The following is an 18824-nucleotide window of genomic DNA, read 5'->3' as shown; positions in this document are numbered from 1 at the left end:
CACTTAACAGCAACTGTACGTCACCAACTGACAGTTAATCAACGTCTACATTTCTGTTATTATACGTCACATTAGAGCCACGCGACCGTTCTTTGACCTCTGACCTCGTCAAACAGTACTTTTTTTCTTTTTTTTTTCTCAATCTTTATTTAAATTCACCACCAATGACAAACAAACAATACTGAACATGGGGTATATACATTCGACTCAATTAGAGGACCCAAAGGCTTTGTGGAAAAAATAAATAAATACAAAAATATAAGTGGATAAATAAAAAATCACAATGAGGATCTCAAGGCCTTCCTGTTCGTTAGTCCTGTTAATGTATCAAAGTATATCCTCATTTAATTTTTATATCAGTGTATATTGGGTTTTCTTTCAGTCCATTTGCATTTATGTACATAAAATCGTCCAAATAATATAAATCGTCAAACGGTACTGCCGTTAATTTGTCTCTCACGTCTGACGTCATGTCTTGAAACTTTAACTGAGTAGTTCAGGGAGCCTCGGAAAGTCCAGTGTCGTCAATTAAAGAAAATAAAATCATGAAAACAAGCCTTGATTACACACAAATACTTATATTCCCATGGTAAGTCGTGAAACTACGATTTAAAAATGTAGAATTTGTGAGAAAAAAAAGAGTATCAATTATCAGATGAAAACAAATGAGGCAAAGTCACGATGATGGGCGAGATAGTAAAAATTATGAGATAAAAAAAAAAGTGGTGGGCCACTGAAGCCCAGTTTCAATCATCTGTCCACTCTAAGACATTATGTTAAGGGATGTTTAATGTTGTGTTAAAAGCTCACCTTGCAGGTATGGTCTGAAATATGAAATAAATCTGACACAGTTCACACAGTCAATCAATAAATTCAGTAAGTATGATACTTTATTGATCTCCAGGGTAAAATAAACATGTTACAGAAGCACAAGAGTCAGACTGAGAGGTCAGGAAAAACAATCCGATCGCACAAATGTGTTGAAACTTTTTTATGTTGCATCTGTATTATATGTTTCTTAAGGTAAAACTTAAAATTGTATATTGTAGCAACACTGTGCTAATGGTCTGATAAGGTTTAGGCAAAAAGAACACTTGTTAGAGTTCGGAAAAGATTATGTTTGGAAATGTCTTACTGCTAAAAAACTTTTGTGGTTTCGGGCTTACAAATGCTCAAACTCCACTTCCTGATATGACAGTCTGTTAATAAACAGGTAATATGAACATGATGATGCATATTGTAGTCATGTCGATATAGTTCGTATGACACAAATTTCAGGATATGCAAAATGACGACATTTTATTCTGGCGACTGAGCTGCAGAGAAACAGATAAAGAACTTTGAATTTTACAATTAAAAAAAAATGTGATGTAACATTAGCCAGCTACTGAGACATCAGTGATCTAGTAGCAACAGTTTAATGGAGTTATTATAACTAAGATTCAGGAACTTGACCACGCCACGCCGATTCGCCACCCAGGCTCAGCCAATCTAACCACCTGTGTCTCAACATAACCACCCGCATCTCATCAAAACACCCGTGCCTCATTAACTCAACCACCTGCTCGCCCTGACCCAATCACACATGAAATCTATATAGGCAAGCCTAACCAGTTCTCTTCTGTTCGTCCCAAGTTCTTCTAACCCTCCCCCCCAGACCCTCTCCTTCTCCATTATCCTCTCACAGAACTGCCAGCAGTCTAGCCTTCGACATTGACACTCAACAGGAAGACGATCCTCCAGATCAGGAACCCAGGCAATCCCAGCACAGGAACCACGGGGAGATGATGAAGCCACTCCGACCAAGACGTGCGCCCACTGAGACGTACCCTCACTCTGAGTCTCAACCTCCCGGTTCCTAGACGGTCCAGCCAATCTATGCCCCACTCAAACTCCCTCTACATCCACCGACCTCGACCCCCCTCTTCCCATCCTTTCCAAAATCTTCTACCAATTCAATAAACTATCTTGACATCAAATTGTGGCGTGGTCTTGTTCGTGAAAATCTGGTTATAAAGAAAAGTACAATAATACATTGAAACAGCAGACAGTTCTGATAACCCTCAGTTTGAAGTGTGCCTCTGAAAAAGAACCTCAGTTTACAGAGATCTTTGTCGTACTCCTCTGTCCCAACAAGACTCAGGACACACTACTGTAGATGTGAACACACAAAACAGAGGCAGAGCTAAGTGGTCAGGGCCAAAGGGTGTGTTGGGATCAGGACTGTCACAATATAAGATTATAACAACACAATTATGGCGGCACAAATAGCGATATCACAACATCTCTATAGAATTTGGAAACAATAATGCTCAGTCAAATTCATCTTTAACTTTGTTTACTGTGTGTTTTGTCTGTTTTCTGGCAAATTAATTACACTTACAATACAAGTGTAGGGAGGTGGAGAGAGAGCCTCTTACCACAACTGTACTAATGTGTACAAAAACAACAATTACACTCAACCAGTGTTAAGGTGCATTATCATCACCTACCACGACAAAGTGGGAAGGGAAAGAAAAATAAAGTGGCAATGTATTATGTACAAGCTGCTATCATACTTGTAATATGAACACTATTAGTATTTCAATTTAAAATATTCTGTTTGTTGTCAATATCGTTATATCACAACTCTTCTAATTGGGGTTCGGTCTTAGACTCCTACAGTTTGGTCTGAGAGTAACTCACAAAGTATTTAATCCCTATCATGAGCTCCAACACCTGAGAGGCATCACATCACCTGTTGTACAACTACTTCAGGTGTGTTTTGGAGGCTGCAGAAGAAGAACAGTTGTCAGAGACTAATTCAAAGATAAAATATAAAAGTTCACTGAATATTGAACTTCCATTCATCAGGTTTCTGTAAAAAGCATGTTAGAAGTTATATTTACAATTAAAGCAGATAATAAAGTCATAAAATACTTCACACATTCTTCCACTAAGCAGAACACTGGTGTATGTTTAGTTCATAAATCTGAGCTTCTCTAAGATATATAATTGTCTCTGTTGCATATTCCTACTTTAATACAAATGTTATGAAGAAACAGAAATATCAGATTATAAATGCAGGTCAGCGGGTTTTGTTGATGGTGCTGTACAACACAGCTGGATCCTCTGCAGCTCCCTGACCTCTGGCTCTGAGAAGAAGAAAAGATATTGCATGAAATAAAACAATTCTCATCTCAACAGTGATATTAATGAAGACAGATCAGATGTATTTTAAAGTTGAGTCATTTTAATGTTGCACAGTGTTCCTGTATGAAGAGCTGCTCACCTCGGGGCGGTACTGGCACTGTTATATCTGACAGCAGCGTACTCGACTTCCTGTTGCTCCACGTGTCTTCCAGGCTGAGCTGGTCTGATGTTGGAGTACAGATTATCTGCCTGGTTGTTGGAGAAGTGGACGCTGGCGTAATGAAAGTCCTCCTGCTCCTCCGGCTGTCCCTGCTCAGGTAGACATAAACAGAATTACTTTCATATACATATTCTATATGAGTCTTTCATTTGAACAATGCATTCTTGCAGAGGATTAAAACCAGGATGAAAACAGCTGAAGCAGAAGCAGCTGTGGTAATAATGGAACTAATATCCCTGTTGTCAAAAGTGCAACATGAAGTCATCCTCTGTCAGATGAGTTTTCTAGAAACCCTTAAAGACACTGAGTGACTCAGCAGTATGAATAAACAGGAACCAGACTGGGTTTTATGTCTTCTACAGTTAAATACAGAACTATCCTCACCTGTTCCCTGTCGTCTGGTCTCTCTTCAGCCTCAGTAGATTCCCTGGAAGTCCTCTTTTTCCTGGTTGGAAGAGTTAAATAAACCACAAACGAACAATAAATTGCTGTGATTGAACATTCAGTGATTCAGTAGAACAGAACTGCTCACCTGATCCACAGGAAGACAGAGAGGGATATGATAGCCAGGAGAACGACAGTGATTGTTCCAGCAGCCACTGATTTCCCTGATACTAAGAAATGGTGATTAAAAGAAAACAGACAGTTAATCAGAGTGTTACAGCATGTTTTGTTCTGTTGGTCCCATAGAGTGATAAAATAAGATAAACAAGGTAAAAACAAAGATTTCCTGGATAATAGTGCATGTCTGCGTATTAAATCATCGAATGTCCTGCTCAGTACATGTGGACTATCTGTCAGGCTGTGGACACATGTAGTATAGTACATGACATAGAGATTAGGTTGAAACATAAATTCCACAGTGCTCTCTGCCAGACAAAACATGTAATGCACAGTTTCTGAATTACATTGGATTACATCCCTGACATAATGTCAATAAACTGATATGGTTAAATATTTAGACCAAGGAGGTATTTGAGTCCAAATGTACAATCTAGTTCAAGTGAAAACAACCATGTCATGTTTCAGTCGTGTAAATGCACAGGAGTAAAATGAGTATGTCAGAGTTTTTCTGAGTCGAGGTCTAAAGAAGTCAATAAGACAGTATCATCTGTGTACAACAATACACCATCCTAACAAACCAATAAATGGGCGGTGTTCACAGCTGGGCTCAACACTGACATTCTTTCCACGTGTATTATGAGCAGGCGAGATCACAAGACAAAAGCCAACAGCTACATTGGATGTGTTTGTCAGGAGCCCAACAATAAAGACAAAACTCTCACTCTGAGTGCACAGGGAGTTAAGACTCTCAAGAAACAATAACTGTACTGCTGCAGGACACCCGAAGAAACATCAGGGAACACGTTCTTTAACAAGGTAGAAACATATAAACAAGATTATCATGTTCCTATGAGCCCTTCATTATGTACCGGAGTACAAAAACTCTGAACACTGTTTCAACTGAAAGATAAAATCTGATCTGATCTTCTTCTTGAGTCTGACTCCCAGATAACTGGAACACTCTCATGTTTCCTGCCTCCTAACCAGAGGATGTGACTGTCAGGTTAAGAAGCCTCACAGAGTGATTCTTCTCCTACAGTATCTCCAGGTGAGGTCAAAATGTTCCCCTCTTACTGAAAAAATGTCTGTAACTTTCCATATTATCAAGTACGTGTAACATCTGTACTGCCATCAGTAACTCACCTGCCACAGTCAGATGTACGGCGGTTTCATTTCTTCCTCTTCTGTTCTGGGCTTCACAGGAATAATTCCCACTGTGTTCAGCTCTGAAGTCAGTGATGGTGAAGATCTGTCCTGATGCTTTTGGCGAGTCTTCATTCTCCTTGTACCAGGTGTAATTAGCTGCTGGGTTAGCATCACTGCTACAGGTCAGAGTCACTGAACTGCCCTCCACTATCTCAGCAGAGGGACTCACTGACACAGAGGGAAGTCTTGGAGCATCTGGAGGAGATTTAAAGAGACTCATGTCATTCACATCAGATGATGGCTTTGTCACATTTACATTTTGGATTAAGGTCATGTGTTCTGTGAACATAAACTTGTATTTTGCCTTTTTAGACCTCTCGTCTTTCAGCCTACACAAATAGACCACAGTTACCAGTAAATTCTCATTATATCTGGAGAAATGTGTGTAAACATGTGAAGCAGGTTCACTGTGGCTACAAGTCATATGTCTCTTAACGCTGAGTCAGCAGGACACCAGTGTTGTTTATATTTTGTACTCACACTGGACATCGACTGATACAGACGAGGACATGATCTCTCCATACTGATTCTCAGACTTGCAGGAGTAGTTCCCTCTGTCCTCAGAGCTGATGGAGGAGAAATGATAGATGCCTCTCTGTCCTCGAAGCAGTTTTTGTTCCTCCTTGTACCAGGTGTAATTAGCTGCTGGGTTAGCATCACTGCTACAGGTCAGAGTCACTGAACTGCCCTCCACTATCTCAGCAGAGGGACTCACTGACACAGAGGGAAGCTTTGGAGGATCTGGAGGAGAAATCATGAACTGATTTAACATTTAATTTTGGGATGCAGATGAGTTTTCTCAGTGAAACTTGATATTCAATTGTTTATTATGCATGATATTATATTCCTGGTTAGGAAGCCACAAAATCAACATATTTATATATCCTTTGCTGCAGTCAAAGCTTCCTCTACATTGGTCTCCTCCAATAAATTTATGTTACAAACTGATGATGTTGGTTCTGTAATTTAATCACTTTCTACAATACTAAAAAAGTTGCCTTGTAATCAAATCCAGTCAGTAATTTTGTTTTCATGTATCTGGTGAAACAAACTACAAATACTAAACATCATTCCTCAGAGACAGAGTTGATAACAGGACTCTGGTCACATTAGATGTTGGATGTGTATTTATGTGTGGGAGCATCTGAAACTTTAGAGGTGGTTTTCTGGATCAATGAACATCTGTGCAGATCTGGAAACAGTTTGTAAATCAAACATCATTTCATCATCTACTGTAGCTGCTCAGTGAACAACAGCAGCAGACTGTGAAGGTGAAACAGGCAGAGCTGGAGAAAGTGCACCATCAGCAAAACACCTGACTGGGTAACAAAGTTTTAAAAGTCATTAATTCATTTAAATCAGCTGCGATTCACTCACATGTCACATTAATAGAGTTGTATTCAGACGTCCTGCTCCCCAGCTCGTTCTCAGCTGTACAGTAATACTCTCCAGAGTCAGAGGACTGGATGGAGCTGAAGACAAGCTGTGGTTCTTTACTGAGAGGATGAAGGTCTGGATCTCCATTCTTCTTGTACCAGGTGTAATTAGCTGCTGGGTTAGCATCACTGCTACAGGTCAGAGTCACTGAACTGCCCTCCACTATCTCAGCAGAGGGACTCACTGACACAAAGGGAAGTCTTGGAGCATCTGGAGGAGATGTGAACATGTGTTATTTTAAGATAATACAAAAAATTTACTATTTTGAAAAAAATGTCTTTGTTTCTTTTTGATTGTCTCCATTATCACAGCAGCTGTTCATGTTGTTACTATAATGGGAACTGACAGTCAATAACAAGCTGTTAGAAATGTTTAATTTTCAAAACTTTTACACATTGTTATCCATACTGTACATGCTGGTTGTGTTCAGGTCCTGTTTGCAGAGTCCTGACAGTGTGAATGTTGCTTCTCCTCTAGTTGTAACAGTTTAACTTTATCCAGTTACATATAATTCTGCTGAATCTACAACTTTTAGAAGCCAGTGTGTCTGCATGTCTTTTTCCTGATACAGTGGATCAAACTCACAGACTGGAGGAGAGCCGTATTTCTCATGTCCTTTCAAAGCACAAGAGATGATGTCTCCAGGATAAACCCGGCCTTTAAAAGAAGATGTCTCCACCCCTGTGACTTTCTGTCCGTTCTTGAACCAGACGTAGGAAAGACGACCAGCTGGACTGCAGCTGCTGTGACACTTCAGCTCTGCCTCAGTATCAGACTGGTGGACTGTTATTCTGGTCACCTGCACCTGCAGAGCTGGATATGAGAACAAGAAACAATATTATTATCACTGGTTCTAACAGAAATCACTGATAGATGTACACACACGACAACAAAACAGTTACAATTCCTAGAACTAGCAGTGAACATTAGTGCCAACACAACAGTAATTATTACACAAACTCATGATGATCCATCATTTTCAACATGTTCACTGTTTCTAAATGTTCTATGTTGATGTTTTACATCAGTGTGTGTTCATCAGTACCTGTGACAGTCAGAGTTGTACCAGGTAAACTACTCCTCCACTCAAAGCTTCCTGTTGTAAATTTGAAGTGATACTGAGCTGAATCACTCTCTGTCAGGTCAGTGATTCTCAGAGTGGAGCGTCCTCTCTCTGATTCAAGGACCTGAACACGACCTGCAAACTGGGAGTCTTCACTAAGGTCCTCAGGCTGTGAAGGACTCTGCCACTGATGAGAACGATCAGGACTGAACCAGAATTTAGATCTGATAGTTTGATAACTGCTGTAAGTGCAAGAAATGTCCACTGATGAGCCTTTGAAGGCACAGATGCTTCTGTCAGTGTAAATCACTCTGTTGCAGGTTTGACCATAAACACCTGAAAGATAAAAACAAAGTCCTGATCATTTTTAAACCAGAGTGGATGAAGAGTCACAATGAAGGTCTCCATATTAAAATACATGTAGTTATCAGACTCCATCAGATGGTGTTATGTTAGTGTAGTAAACTCACACACTGGAGGAGAGGGGAAATCCTCATGTCCTTCAACAGCACAGGAATAACTGTCTGCAGAATTAAAGTTTCCTGAGTTAGTAGAATATGTTTGTGACTGAACTTTCTGTCCATTTTTGTACCAGATGTAGGAAGAAAGATCAGGTAGACGACAACTGCTGTGACAGTTCAGGTTTCTCCTGCTAGTATCTGAGGATCTGCTCACCTTCACCTGGAGATCTGGATGTGAAGAAGAACAAGAATGTTATTTTAGACAAACTGTCAAAAAACACACAAAACACATTTATATTATTGTTGTTTCGATGTTGAACATTTGGAAATAATTGAAATATGAATAAAAATGTTACCTGTGACCCTCAAAGTGACTCCAGGTGAACCAGTATATCTCCCATCTGGTTGGTTTGTTATGAACCTGAACTTGTACTCAGCTGAGTCGCTCTCTCTCAGGTCTGTGATTCTCAGAGTGCAGCTCTTCTCAGAACAACTGTACTCAACACGATCTTGATAATCTGAGTCTGTTCTCAGATCCACAGGTTCTTTTCCACTCAGTTTAGTAAACCAGAATGTTTCTTTAACTTCAGTATAACGGCCATATTTCCAGGATGGGTATCTGTAGGTGCAGCTCATGTCCACTGTTGATCCTTTTAAGGCACAGATCTCAGTAGAGCTGTAAGTCACTCCCCAGTCATTCTGACCCTGAATCACTGTAACACAGAGAACATCAGAAAACACAATGACACTGAATAACTTCAGTTAACAATCAGTTAATAAGACAAAAATGGATCAAACTAATTACTGTCATCAAAAGTTCTTAATTATGTGTCAACAAAAAGTCGTCCACACAGAAAATTCATAAAAATATATATCTGAGAAAAGTTGTACAAAATACTCATGTTACTCCACCCACATGTTAACTTCCCTTTAATAGGCACTTTCTAACTAATGCTTTAAATAAATAACACTTTATGACTTTTGTATGTTATTTCTGAATGGCACCAGGATGAACACAAACAAAGGAAGAGTGGAAGATGTGAACATGCTTTCTACAGTTAAACTCAGTGTGCACCCAGTCTGAAGGTGCAGTGAAGTGAACAGGAATGTATTGAACCTGTGACCTTTAATGCAGTTTACTGACCAGGATAAGAGGAGAAATATTATTGATTAGAGTCTGTGCTGTTCTTGGTCAGTTCTCTCTGTTCACTCTGTGATCTGGATGCTGCTGAGGTAAGTGTGAAAACTACAAAAATAAAAGCAGAACACTGAGGTGTCAAACTGCTTCAAGCAGCTATGATGTAATGATAAGCGTCTGCATATAGCATGGAAACATCACACTGACATCAGACAGCACTAACAGAACTAGCAGGGAGTGGTGCGGATGTACGATCATATACAAGAAGTACAGTCAGTTTTTGGGGTTTTACTGTGAGAACAATATCCCTCCAAAAAACTTCTCTGTGATAAAAGTAGCTGCAGATACAAACTAATCGTCCTCCACATGAGCTGCTGCTTCTGCAGCCAGGGTCGACTTTAGAACACATTAAACAGGATGAGAAGGGAAAAGTTCTGAAAACCCAAAATATTCTCAGTTTACAGCGTGTAAAAGTGCTGAGCACACAGCTACTTCATGCAAAAGTCCAGATTCCCTCTTTAAATGCAGTAAATGTAACTGTACCTGACACAGAGAGAAGGAAGACGACAAATCCACTCACTGCTGCAGTTAAACTCATATCTGCTCCTCTGATCTCTCTGTGAGGTTTCAGAGACAATAAAACATGTCAGCAGATAAAATAATGATGCACACAGGAGGTTTACAGTATCAGTCACATCTAGAAACAATTCTACTTACAATGAAGACGGACGTCGTCTTGAAAGAAGCCGTTCCTCAGTCGTCAGTGAGCAGAAGACAGATATCAGGCTCTTAAACCACTAGATGTACTTCCTCTTTAGCTTATTAACATACATGACGTGCCAAATGCCAGTCAACACCCACATCAGACTAAAGTTGTGTTTAACACACATAGTTCAAGATGACTGGTAGGATCTGATGAGGACACACAATGGTTTTTAATGATTTTGGCTCATTTAGGTGGTTCAGATTGATAAACTGTGCAGAGATGTCCAACATGTAGATCTGGATAAAATCAAAAAAGTGTCACCTAACATCTAATAAAAACAGCCAAACCTCACAGTGTGCAGAGAAACAGAACTACACTATCTGCATGGCTACACACCACTGAAGGTAAGAGAGAAAGTGTCTTTTTGCAATTTGGGTGAACTGACCCTTTAAAGCAGACAGAGGAGGAAGCACTCACAGTGATGAAACCTGAATGTGCCACACTTAAACTTCCCCACTAGAGGGCAGTGAACCATCAGAGATACTGAATCAGGAGCCTGAAACAACATTTTATCCTCCATCACTGAATGTTACATTTACATTCAGATTTACTTTATTTTCACATTTCATCACTAAAACTTCATTTTAACTTGTTTACATGGGACATCTAATTCATGAAGCATCACAGGTAGAAACTGTGGTTCAACAGCAAGGTGAGGACCCTGCTAAGGACCCGGGATTCTGCGTTTAAGTCTGGGGACCTGCAGGCCTACAAGCAAGCTCAGCGAAGCCTGAGGAGAGACATCAATGAGGCCAAACGCAGCTACAAGCAGCACATAGAGGAGCACTTTAACAGCAACAACTCCAGAAGCATGTGGCAGGGGAGAAAGACGTTGACTGGCTATTAGGGCTGCACAAAAAATCGTTAAAAAATCGCGATCTCGATTCACACATACACGTGATCTCATTTCTACACACAGCGATTCTGAAGCATTTTATATCTCGAGCCGAATCACAAACAAATGCTCCTTTTTTCCTCCCGGATTTTTTGAAGCGCCCCCAAACGCAGCACGGCCGCTGCCTCCTCCCTCAAGCTGTGGTAAAGCGTCTTTACAACACGTCATTCAGTGGCGGAAGCCCACCTGCAGTTGAGTGTTTGGAAGGAGTGTGAGAAGCCGTTTTTAGACAAGGCAGCAAGCCGCCAATCTGCCCGTCCTATTGACGGCTAGGTCCGCGGTTTTAGACAGAGGGCGGCAAATTGGGGGTCTGTTTTAGTCCGCCGATTTGCTGCCTCGGACGGTACACTTATTTCCGCCTCGACTGCTAGCTTGTTGTTGTAGCGACAAGCTAGGAACGGTCGCTACTTTCAAATTAAAAGCCCCCCGCTAAGAACCCAGTTCTAAACTCCAATGGGGTGCAATGTAAAGCTCTTATTTTGAAGACAAATTTGTTGTCAACTGTTTGCAGCCCAACTTCAGGCTTCACGTCACCTCACCTCTGAGGCGGCTTTTGGAAAAGGAAGAATATTATGCCTCCGTTTTAGAAAGCCGATCACAGCAGCTATCACATATCACCTAGCCAAAGCTACGGCCCCAATAAACACTGTACAACATGAGGTGTTAGAGGATGCCCTCTCATCTTGGAGACTAATTTTTTTTTACTTTTGTAAAAATCATTTATTATCCAATGATAGAACTAACAAAACAAAAAAAGCCATTGCTGTGGCAGAGGCATAGTAGTATGCCTCTGCCATACTTCAATGTTTTTTTTTTGTTTTGTTCAAGTTCATCAGTGCAATAAACATTTTGTGAAAAAAATCGTGCCAGAGAATCGTGATCTCAATTCTAAGCAAAAAAAATCGTGATTCACATTTTTTCCAGAATCGTGCAGCCCTACTGGCTATAACGACAGCTACACAGCCACCAACTCCACAGACCGCACACTGCCAGACTAACTCAACCACTTCTTGTCTCACTTTGACAGCCGGATTGCTGCTGACACACACCCTGCTCTACCAGGGAAGGACAACGCCATTCAGCTGGACCAACATCAGGTCAGATCCACCCTGCGTAGAGTCAACGCCAGGAAAGCAGCTGGTCCAGACGGAGTCACCGGTAGGATTCTCAAGACCCTGACACACCTGGACCAGCCCAACACGTATGTAAGAGTGCTGATTGTGGACTTCAGCTCAGCATTCAACACGGTCACCCCCCATAAACTAATCTACAAACTGAGCAACCTGGGCTTAGGCAGTTCACTGTGCACATGGATACTGGACTTTCTTAGCAACAGACCACAACACATCAGGATGGGAGGCCACACATCATCCACTCTCATCCTGAACACTGGCACACCACAGAGTGTGTCCTCAGCCCACTCCTCTACTCCGTCTTCACCCATGACTGCTCCCCCATCCACCCCACCAACACCATCGTCAGATTTGCTGATGACACGACCATCGTAGGATTGATAACAAATAAAAACGAGTCAGCCAACAGGGAGGAGATTCAGCATCTGACAGAATGGTGTTCGGAAAATAACCTGGACTTAAACACCTCGAAAACCAAGGAACTGATTGTGGATTTCTGGAAATCCAAACGCACACAGCTCTCTGCCCTCTACATGCACGGGAGGAGGTAGAGAGGGTAGAGAGCTTTAAGTTCCTTGGGGTTCACATCTCGGCCGACCTCACCTGGACCACACACATTTCTCATCAGGTGGGGAAGGCCCAACAGAGACTTTACTTCCTCAGGAAGCTGAAGCACGCTCACCTCCCTCAACACCTGCTGACCAACTTCTGTCAGTCAGCGATAGAAAGCCTCCTGACCTACTGCTGCACAGTGTGTTTCTCCAGCTGCACAGCACAGGACAGGAAGGACCTGCAGCGGGTGGTGAGGACAGCGGAGCGTGTCATCAGGACGACACTACCCCCTCTCAGAGACATTTACACTGGCCAACTCAAAAAGAAGGCCAGTTGTATTGTTAAGGACCCCACTCACCCCGGACATTACCTGTTCTCCCCCCTGCCCTCTGGGAAGAGATACAGATCCATCAGATCTAAAACAAACTGACTGAAGGTCAATTTCTTCCCACAGGCAGTGAAATGCACATTTTTTTTTTTCTCAAAACAATGACAATAAAAATCTATTCTATTCTAGTGATTGAGTTCAGGAGTACATAGTTCAGGGTAGTGATCAAAAACTTTACACCCTTTATAATCAGGGTGTTGCATAAACATGGACTTTTAATCTGAAAGGGCTTCACATTCAGAGAATCTGGATCTACTCTGCTTCATTCAAGCAACCCAAAATAATTTAACTGACCCCAACAGAGATGTACGTCTCAAATATAAGTTCAAGTCCTCCTCAATAAAAACTTTCTCTGTGCATCTTCATATCAGCAACATCCCAAATCATCAAGAACCATTAAACTGTGGCACATTTCATTCTTATGGACACAAAATGTGACAATGTGAGCAATAAGCCAAAGCTAAAGGACAGAGTTGAAGTCAAATGTCTTGATATCCGGTGAACAAATAATAATCTCAAACATTAACAGGAGAAGAATTAGTTTAAAGCTGAAGTTTAAACGTTCTGCACACTAATGTTTCACCTACAGAGCTGTCCAACAGCTCCTTCACTTGTTGTGGAAGCTGGCTGTTGATTTGACTCAGCAGCAGAAATAATTGGAAAATGTAACATCTGTCAAAGTGTTTTACTACTGGACTTATGTTTGGTGTTAATGTGTGAAAATATAAACTGTACATGAAGTAAAATGTGATGCTCTCAGCTCACTGTCTCACTTTGAACTCACTTTATTGGCTTTGTCAGCCAGGACAGGTGAAAACCCAGAAGCTGATCAGAGACTTTTTAAATATCGTTTATTATTCTGTAGAATTAAAAAATACATTTTGTTTAACATCTCATCAATTTCTATAATATAACTGACTGTACAGGTTAAAATAAGCTCTCAGTTTAAGCAGTAAGCTGATGTGAACAATAAATCATGTCTGACAGCTGGACATGATTCAGTTGAAGCTGCCGACTCCACGTTCTTCTAAACTTCCTGCTACATGCTGCTGCTGACTGTCTGTGCTGCTGACTCCTACCTGCTGCTGCTACTGAAAACTCAACATGAAAACTTTTGGAGCTGAAGGTAAATGTGTCCACTTCCCCCACATCCTCCACAGCCTCACTCTCCTCTGTGATATTTCAATGTGGTACTTCTTTGTGTCCATCAGGTGAGTCCTGCCTCTGGTTCAGCTGCATCTGAAGAGAATCACAGAACACATGTGTAAAGTTTTAGTTGTGACTGTGACTGTAAATCTAAAGTCGGGATGTTTTATTGGATGCAGGAGTCTCTAACCTGACTGGACTTCACAGCATGTCTTCCTGCTGCTCTGTGTCTTCTGTCTGTGCTGCAGTGAAGTCTGAGACGTCCTCATAAACAGGACAAGAGTCCAACTGATGAGGAGAGACGACAAAATGAGGCTCAAAGGACCTCGTTCATGAACTGACATAAAATCAGATCAGTCAAGTTATTATAACTGTGACATAGAGGAGGTTTGTCAAGACGGCCTCTCTCTCTGTCTCACCTCTATCATCTCGACAGATTCTTGTGGTTCAGTGGTGGAGCTCAGAGTTTTCTTCTTCCTGGATTGAGTCCAACAACAACAAATACAAATGTCCACATTGAGAAACTCATATCACTTAAACTAAATGAAGTCTGAAGAAGAAAACAAAAGAGCAGATGGATTCTGATTGTTTCACCTCGTCCACAGACTCAGGAGAAGAAGAGGAATCAGCATCAAGACCACCACAGTCAACCTGATGATGTTCATTATCTTTGTTGAATTCACTAGAAATACACACAGATATGTGATGAGAATCAATAAATCACTTTTCCAGGTGATGCTGTCTGTTAATCAGTCAGTCAGAGTCCTCCACCTCTGACATGATGGAGGTTCCTCCCTGAACACAGCTACAGAAAAACTGTCTCTGAACACAGACAGGAAATGTTATTTTCTCTGCACCAGTTATGAGTTGTTACATATTAACATGTTAATCTGCTCTGGTGCAGTAAACAGGTGTGTGTGCAGGTGAATGAAGATAACTCACCTGCAACAGTCAGATGTACGGTGGTTTTGTTTCTTCCTCTTCTGTTCTGGGCTTCACAGTAATAATTCCCCCTGTGTTCAGCTCTGAAGTCAGTGATGGTGAAGATCTGTCCTGATGCTTTTGGTGAGTCTTCATTCTCTTTGTACCAGGTGTAATTAGCTGCTGGGTTAGCATCACTGCTACAGGTCAGAGTCACTGAACTGCCCTCCACTATTTCAGCAGAGGGACTCACTGACACAGAGGGAAGCTTTGGAGCATCTGGAGGAGAACATGTACAGATTTGTTAGGTTACTTTTACAGACGAAAACTAGACTGAACTGCAGGTTGGGGCCTCAAAGAAGGAGGAGAATGTCAGTTCTGGAGAGGCAAAAATTATCCTACAAATCACTTGAACTCAAAGTATTCAGTCAATATTCAGGCAACTTTAAAACTTTGCAGTAAGGATGAGAAAGGATGTTAGTTTACTAAGTAGTAAGAGATTTCTTATTATGTGTTATTATTGTAATAGAGTAAATCATTGTAAAGAAAAGAGTTTGTTTGATGAAATGTTTCCAAGAACAGATCTGGTGACCCTGATGTGCAAAGCAGCGGAACTTTATATCCAACAACAAACACAAACACATGTTTAGAGCAAGTTTGGAGATATATACCATTGATATTAGCTTAAATATTAGCATGTACGATTTGGGAGGGATGTGTGACTCACACTGAACATCTATGAACACAGATGAAGAGGTCTGTCCATGTTGGTTCTGAGCTTTGCAGGAGTAGTTCCCTCCGTCCTCAGAGCTGATGGAGGTGAGATAATGACTTCCTTCTGGACTTTGAATCAGTTTTTGTTTGTCCTTGTACCAGGTGTAATTAGCTGCTGGGTTAGCATCACTGCTACAGGTCAGAGTCACTGAACTGCCCTCCACTATCTCAGCAGAGGGACTCACTGACACAGAGGGAAGCTTTGGAGCATCTGGAGGAGAAAACATAAACACATTTTACATTTAATCTTACTTTTGCAGATTAAATTGTCAGATATCATTTGTGACACAAGGCGAAACATCTTTCATCATTTGTTCATATATTTTCAGTTCTCCCCCTACAATCCTAAAAATGTGGAAATGGAAGTGAAATCAAGGCAGCAATTTTGTCTTCGATCAAGATGTTTGTGGCAATACAAACTAGTATATAAGTACTAAACATCATTCTCAGAGACAGAGTTGATAACAGGACTCTGGACACATTAGATGTTGGATGTGTATTTATGTGTGGCAGCATATGAAACTTTAGAGGTGGTTTTCTGGATCCATGAACATCTGGTGCAGATCTGGAAACAGCTTGTAAATCTAACATCATTTCATCATCTACTGTAGCTGCTCAGTGAACAACAGCAGCAGACTGTGAAGGTGAAACAGGCAGAGCTGGAGAAAGTGCACCATCAGCAAAACACCTGACTGGGTGACTAAAGTTTTAAAAAGTTCATTAGATGATTTAAATCAGCTGTGTTTCACTCACATGTCACATTAATATAGAGTGTATTCAGACGTCCTCCTCCCCAGCTCGTTCTCAGCTGTACAGTAATACTCTCCAGAGTCAGAGGACTGGATGGAGCTGAAGACAAGCTGTGGTTCTTTACTGAGAGGTTGAAGGTCTGGATCTCCATTCTTCTTGTACCAGGTGTATTTAGCTGCTGGGTTAGCATCACTGCTATAGGTCAGAGTCACTGAACTGCCCTCCACTATCTCAGCAGAGGGACTCACTGACACAGAGGGAAACTTTGGAGCATCTGCAGGAGAAACATGAACATGTATTATTTTAAGATATTACAAAAAATGGACTGATTAAAACGGTCTTTGTTTCGTTTTGATTGTCTCCATTATCACAGCAGCTGTTCATGTTGTTGACTATAATGTGAACTGACAGTCAATAACAAGCTGTTAGAAATGTTAACTTTCCAAAACCTTTACACATTGTTATCCATACTGTACATGCTGGTTGTGTTCAGGTCCTGTTTGCAGAGTCCTGACAGTGTGAATGTTGCTTCTCCTCTAGTTGTAGCAGTTTAACTTTATTAAGTTACATATAATTCTGCTGCATCTACAACTTTTAGAAGCCAGTGTGTCTGCATGTCTTTTCCCTGAAACAGTGGATCAAACTCACTGACTGGAGGAGAGCCGTAGTTCTCATGTCCTTTCAAAGCACAAGAGATGATGTCTCCAGGATAAACCTGGCCTTTAAAAGAAGATGTCTCCACCCCTGTGACTTTCTGTCTGTTCTTGAACCAGACGTAGGAAAGACGACCAGCTGGACTGCAGCTGCTGTGACACTTCAGCTCTGCCCTGGTATAATATTGTTTGACTGTTATTCTGGTCACCTGCACCTGCAGAGCTGGATATGAGAACAAGAAACAATATTATTATCACTGGTTCTAACAGAAATCACTGATAGATGTACACACACGACAACACAACAGTTACTATTCCTAGAACTAGCAGTGAACATTAGTGCCAACACAACAGTAATTATTACACAAACTCATGATGATCCATCATTTTCAACATGTTCACCGTTTCTAAATGTTCTATGTTGATGTTCTACATCAGTGTGTGTTCATCAGTACCTGTGACAGTCAGAGTTGTACCAGGTAAACTACTCCTCCATTCAAAGCTTCCTGTTGTGAATTTAAAGTGATACTGAGCTGAATCACTCTCTGTCAGGTCAGTGATTCTCAGAGTGGAGCGTCCTCTCTCTGATTCAAGGACCTGAACACGACCTGCAAACTGGGAGTCTTCACTAAGGTCCTCAGGCTGTGAAGGACTCTGCCACTGATGAGAACGTTCAGGACTGAACCAGAATTTAGATCTGATAGTTTCATAACTGCTGTAAGTGCAAGAAATGTCCACTGATGAGCCTTTGGAGGCACAGATGCTTCTGTCAGTGTAAATCACTCTGCTGCAGGTTTGACCATCAACACCTGAAAGATAAAACAAAGTCCTGATCATTTTTAAACCAGAGTTGATGAAGAGTCACAATGAAGGTCTCCATATTAAAATACATGTAGTTATCAGACTCCATCAGATGGTGTTATGTTAGTGTAGTAAACTCACACACTGGAGGAGAGGGGAAATCCTCATGTCCTCTAACAGCACAGGAATAACTGTCTGCATAATTAAAGTTTCCTGAGTTAGTAGAAGATGTTTGTGACTGAATTTTCTGTCCATTTTTGTACCAGATGTAGGAAGAACGATCAGGTAGACGACAACTGCTGTGACACTTCAGCTCTCCCCAGCTAGAAAATGAGGATGTGGTCACCTTCACCTGCAGATCTGGATGTGAAGAAGGAACAAAAATTTATTTTAGACAATCTGCCAACAAACACATCCAACACATTTATATTATTGTTCTTCAGATGTTGAACACTTGGAAATAATTAACATATAAATGAAAATGTTACCTGTGATCCTCAAAGTGACTCCAGGTGAACCAGTATATCTCCCATCTTGTTGGTTTGTTATGAACCTGAACTTGTACTCAACTGAGTCGCTCTCTCTCAGGTCTGTGATTCTCAGAGTGCAGCTCTTCTCAGAACAACTGTACTCAACACGATCTTGATAATCTGAGTCTGTTCTCAGATCCACAGGTTCACTTCCACTCAGTTTAGTAAACCAGAATGTTTCTTTAACTTCAGTATCAACACCATCTATTCTGGATGGGTATGTGTAGGTGCAGCTCATGTCCACTGTTGATCCTTTTAAGGCACAGATCTCAGTAGAGCTGTAAGTCACTCCAT

At 41.1% G+C, this 18824-nt stretch overlaps 2 protein-coding genes and 3 long non-coding RNA genes across 5 annotated transcripts in view; 3 read left to right on the top strand and 2 right to left on the bottom strand.

Annotated features, from left to right (window-relative positions):
* LOC115588307 (B-cell receptor CD22-like) overlaps nucleotides 1–18824 on the top strand; it is a 342428-nt gene that overhangs the window by 131768 nt on the left and 191836 nt on the right. The gene's annotated exons all lie outside the window — the stretch shown is intronic.
* Nucleotides 1–18824, top strand: part of LOC115587743 (uncharacterized) — a 232600-nt gene that overhangs the window by 97627 nt on the left and 116149 nt on the right. The gene's annotated exons all lie outside the window — the stretch shown is intronic.
* The window catches only part of LOC115587750 (uncharacterized), a 219348-nt gene that overhangs the window by 96837 nt on the left and 103687 nt on the right, over nucleotides 1–18824 (top strand). The window lies entirely within an intron of this gene.
* LOC115587224 (B-cell receptor CD22-like) overlaps nucleotides 1–18824 on the bottom strand; it is a 41280-nt gene that overhangs the window by 7988 nt on the left and 14468 nt on the right. Inside the window, exons 3-8 of the mRNA XM_030426932.1 lie at nucleotides 9939–9973; nucleotides 9760–9838; nucleotides 8440–8788; nucleotides 8093–8311; nucleotides 6500–6769; nucleotides 5603–5863 (exon numbers count right to left, since the gene is read on the bottom strand). Of these exons, the coding sequence (XP_030282792.1) occupies nucleotides 5603–5863; nucleotides 6500–6769; nucleotides 8093–8311; nucleotides 8440–8788; nucleotides 9760–9819 (1159 nt within the window). The 5' untranslated portion in view covers nucleotides 9820–9838; nucleotides 9939–9973. The remainder of the gene's footprint in view (nucleotides 1–5602; nucleotides 5864–6499; nucleotides 6770–8092; nucleotides 8312–8439; nucleotides 8789–9759; nucleotides 9839–9938; nucleotides 9974–18824) is intronic.
* Nucleotides 2322–5079, bottom strand: LOC115587678 (uncharacterized). The gene is made up of 5 exons (XR_003985127.1): nucleotides 5060–5079; nucleotides 3885–3966; nucleotides 3737–3797; nucleotides 3272–3441; nucleotides 2322–3134 (listed from the first exon to the last, which is right to left on the bottom strand). It is a non-coding gene; the product is annotated as an uncharacterized LOC115587678 (long non-coding RNA).

The sequence above is a fragment of the Sparus aurata genome, chromosome 1 (genome assembly GCF_900880675.1).
Source record: "Sparus aurata chromosome 1, fSpaAur1.1, whole genome shotgun sequence".
Taxonomy (NCBI): Eukaryota; Metazoa; Chordata; class Actinopteri; order Spariformes; family Sparidae; genus Sparus; species Sparus aurata.
Note: the sequence above shows the minus strand (reverse complement) of the source record. Positions and strands in the feature narration are given on the sequence as shown.